Source organism: Oratosquilla oratoria, chromosome 38 (assembly GCF_046742065.1).
Source record: "Oratosquilla oratoria isolate Oo_2021 chromosome 38, ASM4674206v1, whole genome shotgun sequence".
NCBI lineage: Eukaryota > Metazoa > Arthropoda > Malacostraca > Stomatopoda > Squillidae > Oratosquilla > Oratosquilla oratoria.
The window spans coordinates 39,157,241-39,167,240 of NC_134814.1; the positions used below are offsets into that span (position 1 = coordinate 39,157,241).

The following is a 10,000-nucleotide window of genomic DNA, read 5'->3' on the forward strand; positions in this document are numbered from 1 at the left end:
GTAGAGGAAGAAAGGGAGGGAGGGATAGAGGAAGAGGATAGAGGGAGAAAGGGAGGTAGGGATAGAAGAAGGGAAGGAGGAAATGGAAGTAAGGGAAGGGAAGGAGGGTGGAAGGTAGGGAGGAAGAAGGGAGAAGAGAAAATAGATAGGAAGGTAAGTAGGAGGATAGGAAGTGATGGGGAGAGGGTGATTAACCTAAGCTTTTCGAACTTACGACACTAGAGTCTAGACTTTTTTTTTTTTTTTTTTTTTTTTTTTTTTTTTTTTTTTCTTATGAACCAGACAGCCTCATTATTCATTCATACGCTGATGATTGATCAGTTCGGTTTAACGTCACGAAACTCCCCCTATGAGGAGACTAGGATGGTGCCCCTTACAGAGAACTTAATAAACCATTCCCTTGGTCCAACTCGCTGGCGGCAGAGTTCGAAATGCCATCACCTCCACCTTCGCCGCAAGTGGCGACGCTTTAACCCGATTAGCCAGCGAGCCCCCAAATAATATTGTCTCTTACAATGATACTCAGAACAAATATAAATCACTTCATTTGGCCGGTCGGTCGGACGGTTGAGATTACATGTATGGTCGTTTTACTTTTGTTCTTTGTTTTGGTCTTTATTACGCTCTTCAAAATAAGATAAATTGATTAATAAGTAAGTAAATAAATTAATAAGTAAATATTACCCTTAGTCTTCCCTTAGATGTGATTAGAATCGTGTGACATAAGCCGAAAGAAAATCTGTAAAGAGTGTCTCTAGGTTGCAGGTATTGTAGGAGAAGGGGGACATAAATTGGATTTAAAATTGAGGTCACACCTGCGAGAAGTTTGCTAATGTCGTCGATGCAGGCGCAAGGCACACCTACAGAACCAGCCACATGTGGTGCCTCGGTCTCGTCACCAGACAACAAACTTCATAAATGAATAAATAAATAAATAAAACTAATGAAAAATTAATAGATGAATGGATGAATAGGTAAAGAGATAAATGAATAATTAAGTAAGTTATGATAATATTGATGATGAAAATAATGATGATATTACTTACAGTACGTACACCTTCCTTACCACTCTGCCAATATACGAGTTGAATAGCTATGGTGACATCACACAACCCTGAAACAGCCTCACCCTCACCTAAAATCACTTCCTCTCTCCATTTCCGACTCTCACATAAACTCTACTACTCCTGTAAAAATGTTGATCACCCTTAACAGACTTCTCCTTATCCAAACATTCTGAGCTCACTCCATAACGCCTCTCAATCAATCCTGTCATACGATTTCTCTAAATCCATGAAAGCCCAAAAGACATCCTCACCCGATACGGAAAACTTTCACAGGTCTTAAAGCAAAATTTTGGTCTATACACCCTCCTCCTTTCCTAAGCCCATAATACTCTTTCCTAATTACTCTCTGTGTTCTACCATTCCTCCCAGTCAACACCCAACTACTAAACTAATACATTCATATATGTGGAACTAGTAGAACTAGACGTGGGAACCTTTCCTCCCTTGAGTACACATTAAACAATCTCACTAGTCATTCCATTATAACTAATACTCCCTTTGTCAGACAATTTACGTGACAACCATCCAATCCAGGTGCCTTCCCAGTTTTCCTCTCTTTCAGTGTTCGTTGGACCTACTTTTTTCATATAGCCCTATTGTTCTCTTCTCCCATCATGGTCATTTTCTGGGCACCACCCACTGCAACATTTATAGCCTCCATATCATCCTATAGATTCAACAAATTCATAAAATACTCCACATCTTCCCTTTACTTTACTGTCTTCACTTCCTTTAGCATATGTCCAACTTCTTCCCTTAACTTGCCCTAATGATAATAACAACAATTATCATCATTATTATTGTTATTTTTAATGCGCCATACTTTCTCTTAACAGTTGAGTGATCTTGTCAGTTTTTTGCGCCGTGTAGACGTCGGGAAAACTAGAGACAGCCCTAGGTTTTGCATATGGCTGCCTCAAGGTGGGGAAAAAGTAAACCCACATCTTTCCACAGTAAGAGCAATAATTCGGGCGCTATACTCTCGCACGTGTGACCAAAGAATTAGGTGGCGACAGTTCAACTACCTCGTGACGTCAACGACCGATGTCTTCTCGAAAGTCATTTGAGATATCAACTTACAGCGGACACTTCCTAAGAGTGGATCTAAACAGAGTAGCGGTGGATTATGTCACTAGAGTTACGTAATTGATTTGATCTAATCATGTTTTTTCCTCCATTGGTAATTTTAAGTTAAGTTTAAGATGGATGTGCATGCATTTGAAGGTGTGTGTGTGTGTGTGTGTGTGTGTGTGTGTGTGTTTGTGTGTGTGTGTGTGTGTGTGTTCGTGTGTGTTTGTATTCGTGTGTGTGTTTGAATGCTTGCACGCATGTGAAACCTCCAAATTAGTATATGTTTTTAGAGAACCTGTTATATGAACATTAGCCCCAGGCTAAGTGTGAGCCAACCCAACATTCACTGTGCAGACGAAGTTCTCCCCTATCCCAGCAACAACTTTCTGGCATCCCAGCTACTTGCACCCCTCCTTCCCCCCTCCTCCTCCTCCTTCTTCCCTCCTCCTCCTCCTTCTTCCCTCCTCCTCCTTCTCCCCTCCTCTTCCTTCTCCCCTCCACCCCCTCCTCCATCTCCTGATTTCTCTCTCTTCCCTCATGACACTTCACCTCCCAATACCCTCCCTACTGGGTACGTGCCTTTTCTCCTGAATTTGGGTCTTTTCCTGTTCCCCCTCCTGGCCCACCGTTCTTCCTCGAATACATTCCTCCTCCTCTCTCTCATCTTCCTCCTCTTCCCTAACTCCACCTTCACCTCCACCTCCTCCCCTCCCCTCCTCCTCCTCCTCCTCCTCCTCTTCTCCTTCCCTCCTCTCCTCCTCTCCTCCTCCTCCCCTCCTCCCCTACTCTCCTCCTCCTCTCTCTCCTCTTCCTCTTCTTCCCTAACCCCACCTTCACCTCCATCTCCTCCCCTCCCCTCCCCTCCCCTTCCCTCCTCCCCTACTCTCCTCCTCCTCTCTCTCCTCTTCTTCCTCTTCCCTAACCCCACCTTCACCTCCACCTCTTCCCCTCTCCTCCTCCTCCTCCTCTCCTCCTTCTCTTCTCCTCCTTCTCTTCTCCTCCTCATCCTTCTCTTTCTCCTCTTCCACCCTTTTCCTTTTCCCCTCCTTCTCTAGTCGGATGAGTCCATACCTCGGGTTCCAGTGCTCCTCAGCATGTATGTACTGAACAGACAGCTGCGTCTGGTATGTATTCCTCTGAGGCTCTTGTCACAGAACACCGTCGTCTGTGTAGCCTAGTACTTGTACGTATCATTGTCACCCACGCGTTAACGCGATGCGAAAGTACATCACGTGAATGCCATGTATCATTGCAGGCATGTCGCTGGTGACTACCGCGTTTGATTACTCCGTGGTTTTTATTTGATACTAAAGTCATGTGGATCTTATGATCTGTAATTTGCATCCTCTTGCACACGTTACCTAAGTGCGTAATGTCCCTGTAGCACAGTCGAGTAAAAAAAAAGAAATCTCTCTGGCGATTGCACTAAAGTCGCCGAATGAAGAGGAGGAGGAGTAGGAGGAGAAGAGGTAGGAGGAAGAGAAAGATGAAGAGGAGAAGGAAGAGGAGGAGGATAGAGGAGGAGAGGAGGAGGAGGAGGTTTAGGAAGAAGAGATGGAGAGGGAGGAGTAGGAAAAGGAGGAAGAGGAGAGGAGGAGGAGGAAGAGGAGGAGGAGGAGGAGCCGGACCCCCCTCCCTCTCAAATGATAAGGAACTTTAACCTTCCCCCTCTACTCTCCACTCCTCTTCTCTGTAGGTCAAAACGTGACGTAATACATTCACGCAATTTCGCGTGATGTTTATGCCAGCATCGTCACGTTATCAGACGCTCGCGGAGCGAGTTACATGACGTCATATCGCGTCATAGAAGGAAGTGGGGGTGGGGAAGGGGGCTACCAGTTACATGTAAAAAATTATGTCAAATTACAACAAAAGTCTGGAGTTGATCCCACTCCCTATCATCATTCCTTAGTACAGGGGTGAGCAGCAATTTTTTTAAGTGTGGGTACCAAAATCAGCCAAATATTTGATACAAAAAGTTCCGGTGCCAACGAAATAAAATTATAGGGCTACATGGGACCCCTCACCTCAGCCCTTAGGGCCCCAATCCGCCGCCCAGGGCACCATGCGGTTGCCAATGGTCATATAAAAGAAATTGGAGATGTATTAGTCATTTTTGTTTTAAGGTGAGCTCTGGGGTTCGCGTGCCGGGAATAAAGTCGTTATAAGTGTGCAACCAGGTTTTGCAGACGTGCCAAGGGTTACCCACCCTTGTCTTCGTATATTCAAACAAAAGTAGTTTGAAGATTTGGCGATGGATTAGATTGTTGGTATCACACTTCTAACGTAGTGTCTAGATCAGCGTTTCTCAAGCCTTTTACCCTTGCGTAGACTTTAAAATAAATTGCATGTCTCAAGGAACCCCAAATCTTTCATATTTTATGTTCATCGTAATAATAGGTTAGATAGGATGATGTCTATATTACATTATTACGATAACCAAGAATATGTCGTGCGTGTTTAATCATATTACGTATATGAAATTAAATAAAAGATCAAAAGTGCATTAGCTTATCTCACTAGTTCTCGCGGAACCCTAAGGAACCTTTTGCAGAACCTTAGGGTTTCGGGGAACCTTAAGGTTGAGAAACGCTGGTCTAGATTATAACGTGTCAGCTCCCACGTGCCTATAATACACGTCACGTGAGTTCCACGTCATTCAGGGGCCAATCAAGTTTGAGTCCAATACATGCATTTAATCACGCTTGGATATGCTCGCACCATAGAAGAGCATGACCTTGACTTTTGTGTGTTGGCTGGATCCCACACCACCACAGTAATGTTTCCTCTGTTATGATATGAGAACGTTTCCGTTATATTAAGGGTGTTCTGTAGGGGTGTTCTCACATAGTTTGAGGTTCTCCACGATGGAAGAGCATTCTCGTGTAGTGAAGGTGGGAGATGGGGGGGGGAGGTTCTATGTAGTGAGAAAGCCTACCCACATGGTCATAGTAAGAAAGCGTTCCTACGTAGTCGAGGGATGTGTTCCCACATAGTGAGGGTGTATTTCCGCATATTGCGGTTGCGTTTCCGCATAGTGAAGGTGCGTTCCCGCATAGTGATGTTGCGTTTCCGCATAGTGATGGTGGGTTCCCGCATAGTGATGGTGCGTTCCCGCATAGTGATGGTGGGTTCCGCATAGTGATGGTGCGTTCCCGCATAGTGATGGTGGGTTCCCGCATAGTGATGGTACGTTCCCGCATAGTGATGGTGCGTTCCCGCATAGTGAAGGTGCGTTCCCGCATAGTGAGGGGGCTTTCCCGCATAGTGAGGTGGCTTTCCCGCATAGTGATGGTGCGTTCCCGCATAGTGAGGGGGCTTTCCCGCATAGTGAGGGAGAGGGATTTCCGCATAGTGATGGTGCGTTCCCGCATAGTGAGGGGGCTTTCCCGCATAGTGAGGGAGAGGGATTTCCGCATAGTGATGGTGCGTTCCCGCATAGTGAGGGGGCTTTCCCGCATAGTGAGGGAGAGGGATTTCCGCATGGCGCGTGAGCATAACAAAGCCAAAATGACACGGGCATCTGCCGCTGCCGCACTCTTTCCTACAGTTGTTCGCACGACGCTGTTTTAACGGCCCACTGGGTGAGGCTATCATCCTACTCGGCGTCACCATCTCCACCGCAGGCACCATCAATGGAGGATGCTTGGCCGGATCCAGGTTGGAATGCCCTCCACTTATTTACATTTTATGTACACGCACGCACACACCTATGCATGCACGCACCTACGCAAAGGACATACACACACACATGCTTACACACAGCTGCGCACTCACATACAAACCCCTACAGTTAAAGGCTCAAGAATACAAACAATTGCAAGATTACAAACAGTAGTAAGAACAACAACAGTAGTAAGGAGAACAGTAGCAAGAACAACAACATTAATACGAACAACAATAACAGCAATAGTGATAACTATGTGAAAACCCAGTATCGGTGATATCACATCACGATTACAGATTCTAGATGCACTCTGAATTGCATGTTTTAACGAAGACCAGGAGCACAATATAACAACAATTGGTTACGGTTTTGTTTCCCGTGGGGGACATTATTGGTTTAGATCACACGCCAATTTTAAGACCTGTCACTTAGATATAACAATAAATTATGATAATGATGGTAGTATAACAATGATAATGGTAGTGGTAATTAGACAATAAAGATAAATAGATAAAGAGATCAAATAAAACGACCCAGACTAAGACCATTAAGCAGCTCATTGGATGCATGGACACAGTACGAGCTATTCGGATCAACCGATCTGGCATATTGGTCGGTTGGTCGACCGGTCTCTCTTCTAAATACTCCCGGGAGAATTCCACTAGATCTCCTGGTAATATACGGTCATGTAACTCTTTCATAATTGTACCCATACTTTACAGCTGGTCCCTTTCCGTCGGAAGCCCTTCTTTCTTTTGATTATCAATTTCATCTGTCACCCTCCAAATCAAGGTCATATTCGCTGAAAGACTGGATTCATCGAGATAATCACGACTTTTAATGTGAAGGGTTGAGAAACGTTCTATATCATAAACTAGAGTGACAAACCAGTTTTACAGCCTTTCGGAAGTAGAATGTAAGAATGGGGAATGGACAAGCTATTGGCGATGCACTCTTAAGTTTCTAAACTTTAGGAAAATAAGAGTAGTCTGTCTCTTCCCTCTTCTTCTCTTGTATGTGATACTGATCCCTTGAACGCGTTGATGCCTACGTAACCGTCATGAGGAGCGAGTGAGTATATAAGGCTACCAGCGTCGGCTGCGTGATTATATGTATTTTGTAGTTATAGCTGAGTAACCATCGTATTCTTTGAACAGACTTGACCACGTTTTCTGTGGTTATAAACATTCTGAGTGAAAGAGAACGAATACAACAGCTGTAACTTTATATTTTATAATGCGCGTATTGTGATGCATCATCTAATAACTAACGTGCGCGCGAATATTTGACTTATTGAAGAGGTTAACTGCATGTTTTATTCAGTCAATATTTTAGGGGATTTCGTAACATTCTTAAGGACAAAGCCATTCAGAGTTTTTGTACGACTGGAGACTTATCTCTACTCAAAAAAGATTGTTTATCACTTAATTTTCATTATCCTTCCGTCTGCTACCTTCCAATATCTCCTATACAATCTCTACGACTCGAGTTCTTCCGTATGATTGTTGTCCCCACCCATGGATAGAGGCGATGATTATTGCTCTACAAAAATTGGATAATTGCTTTGTTAATGTACTTGTAATTTCATTTTGGCATTGAATCAATATACATGAAATGCAGATAATGACAAGAACACACAGTTCGAAATAACAATTACAATTCCCGAGGCTAACACAAAAAAACATGTAAGCTTATTTTCATTGTGGTTCTCAGCTTATTTCCCAAGTCGAAAATTAATAAGACTTTAGGTTGTGACTATATTAATTGGAATCAATTAATTAAAGACTAAAACTCCACCTACTACGTTCGAAATGAACAAAAACTACCCAGTTCTGTCATCCTTTGTGCCAGTACCACCCGACGTTGTTACAGTTTAATACTAAGTGGACCTCCCTCAGGGCTGTTGCCGTAACCAACTCTTGGGAATAATATTGTACTGAAGAGAATGAGTCACAGAGGTGGTAAAGGAGAACAGAGGACTAGTATCAGAACGGAGGAATAGTAGAAACAAATTATGAATTATCATCGTTATTATTTAGAATGCTAATTAACTTGGTCAATAGGGATGTCCCCTAAAATGTCGACTTCATAAAAAATGTAGTCAATAGCCCACACAAAAGTCATCATGGATTATTGACAACACTAATTCAATTCCAGAAAGAAAAAAACCACACTGTCTTTCCTAAAAAAAGCGTTTGAATCTTGGCCCTTTTGCTACGATAGCGTTCCCTCCTCAGAACTAATTTGGTTGTCACTGAAAATAATGAAACATTAGAAGTGAGAAATCGTAAGATGCAACACCGTATCTGAGGAGCTAAGATTTTAAACTTCACATAGTGCACAATCAGTTTCTCTTGAGGTTAATGCGTCTCTGCTCCTGAATGGAATTAAGGTGAACTAGCATACTTGTGGGTGACTGTTATACAAGTTTCCTTATGTATGTATATAATTGTGTGTGTGTCTGTTTGGGTTTGCGTTCGCGTGTGCATGCATGCGTGCGTGTGTACATGTGTGAATCATATTTTTCATAAATATGCACTGGTGTTATTGAAACATTAAATCTATGTTTATTGTAAGCTGAGGAGAATCGAGCATTGCTGACCACGCATGCACGCCTCTTGTTAACCCCGCACCTTTCCATCCTCTTGGTTGTCCACAACCCCATAATCCCTGTCGATAGCAGAGTCCCATAGACAGATATCTCTCCTCTCCTCCACTGCTCTCCTCTCCCTCCCTCTCCCCATCCCTCTGTCACTTCCCTCTAAGCGCCCGCTGGTCTCAGCGGCTCACGAGAAGAAGAAGAACCCTGGTTTGAATGAGTTTGTCTGATTCTCCTGTAGAAGTTTGGTGGGGAGATTGTTGGTCGCGCGGGAGAAGTTATCATGGTCATTGCGGTGGCGTTTTCAACGTTCGGGGCGGCTAACGGCTCCGCCTTCACCTCTGGCAGGTAAGTGTATCTTCACAGGTCATCTTTGGGTCTTATGTAAAGGTTCCGACACATGAAGGCATAATTTAGACATGTGTTTGTCTAACACTTGGCGATGGCATTGAGCCGAAGAAATGACTTCGGGTTGAAGTCTAGGGGAGGGATTCCCAGAGATTTGGCCTCTATCGTCCAAGGTTACCTTCAACCATGTCTATGATGTCTGTGGCTGTGTTAACAGGTGCTAATCCTTGGGGACTCAACTTCCTCAAGGAGCATTATAAGGGCTTCGTAGAGGTTCTTCGGGATCCATCGTTCTATCTTTAGTGTTGCTGCTGCTGCTGCTGCTGCTGCTTGACTGGAAACGGTGGTGGATGGCTCCTTTGGCCAAGTGAGAGGACACTTCGCTTAGATTCTTCTTTCAGGTGTCTGAGAATTCATTCTTCAAATCTGACCAAAAGACTGATTTCCGTCACTGTGGAATCACTTTTTTCCCTTCGTTCTTGTTTCTCAAACAGATGAGAACACGGGGCGACTTGATGTGTTCACTAGTAGTAGAAGGACATTATGTTTTCATACGAGTGGTGTGTGTGTGTGTGTGTGTGTGTGTATGTGTGTGTGTGTGTGTGTATGAATGTGTGTGTGCGCGCACGTGTGTGTGTACGTGTGTGTGCCTGCGTGTGTGCATGTGTGTTTACCTGTGTGTGTGTGTGTGTGTGTGTGTGTGTGTGTGTGTGTGTGTGTGTGTGTGCGCGCGCGCGTGTTTCAATGTATAACAAAGTACGTCACACTTACGTAAACGTATGCATGCGTGTGATTATATTAGCAAATGTATGTTCGAGTGTACCCTCCTCTTGGAGGAAAGCTAATCTCAAGAAGGGACTAAGGACCGTAGTCGAAGACGGGGGCTCCTTAGCCCCTGCCGACCTCCGAGGCCTTATTAAGGTACGTTGTCTTTTCCAGGTCCAAATGAAAGAAAGTTCCTCTCCCACTTACCACCCGTGACGCTGTCAACCACTCCTGTTGACTTACTCCTTTGAAAATGACCTCGCGTGACCTATCTCCAGTCTCCACGACCTCAGATGACTACCCTTCCCTTCCCTCAATTGACCTCTTCCTCCTAGTCACCTTTGGGGAATTTCCGCCCCCTTTCCCATCCTTCGTCCGCGTGCTTCGTTCTCCTACGAGGATTCTTGGTGGATCTTAGCGTCGTTCTTATGTTTGTCCTTTCTCCTCTTTCATCTCTTCCGGTCTTCAGACGTTCGGCAACCG

At 44.3% G+C, this 10,000-nt stretch overlaps 1 protein-coding gene across 10 annotated transcripts in view; it reads left to right on the forward strand.

Annotated features, from left to right (window-relative positions):
* The window catches only part of sbm (L-type amino acid transporter sobremesa), a 277,773-nt gene that overhangs the window by 260,784 nt on the left and 6,989 nt on the right, over positions 1–10,000 (forward strand). For 6 of the 10 annotated variants that reach the window (XM_076176207.1, XM_076176208.1, XM_076176209.1 and 3 more), the window contains one exon: positions 8,646–8,752. The exons of 1 other annotated variant lie outside the window; for it this stretch is intronic. In XM_076176207.1, the coding sequence (XP_076032322.1) occupies positions 8,646–8,752 (107 nt within the window). Of the gene's footprint in view, positions 1–8,645; positions 8,753–9,986 lie in introns of all 10 variants that reach the window. 3 more of the 10 variants (XM_076176206.1, XM_076176215.1, XM_076176213.1) reach the window with 1 other exon arrangement.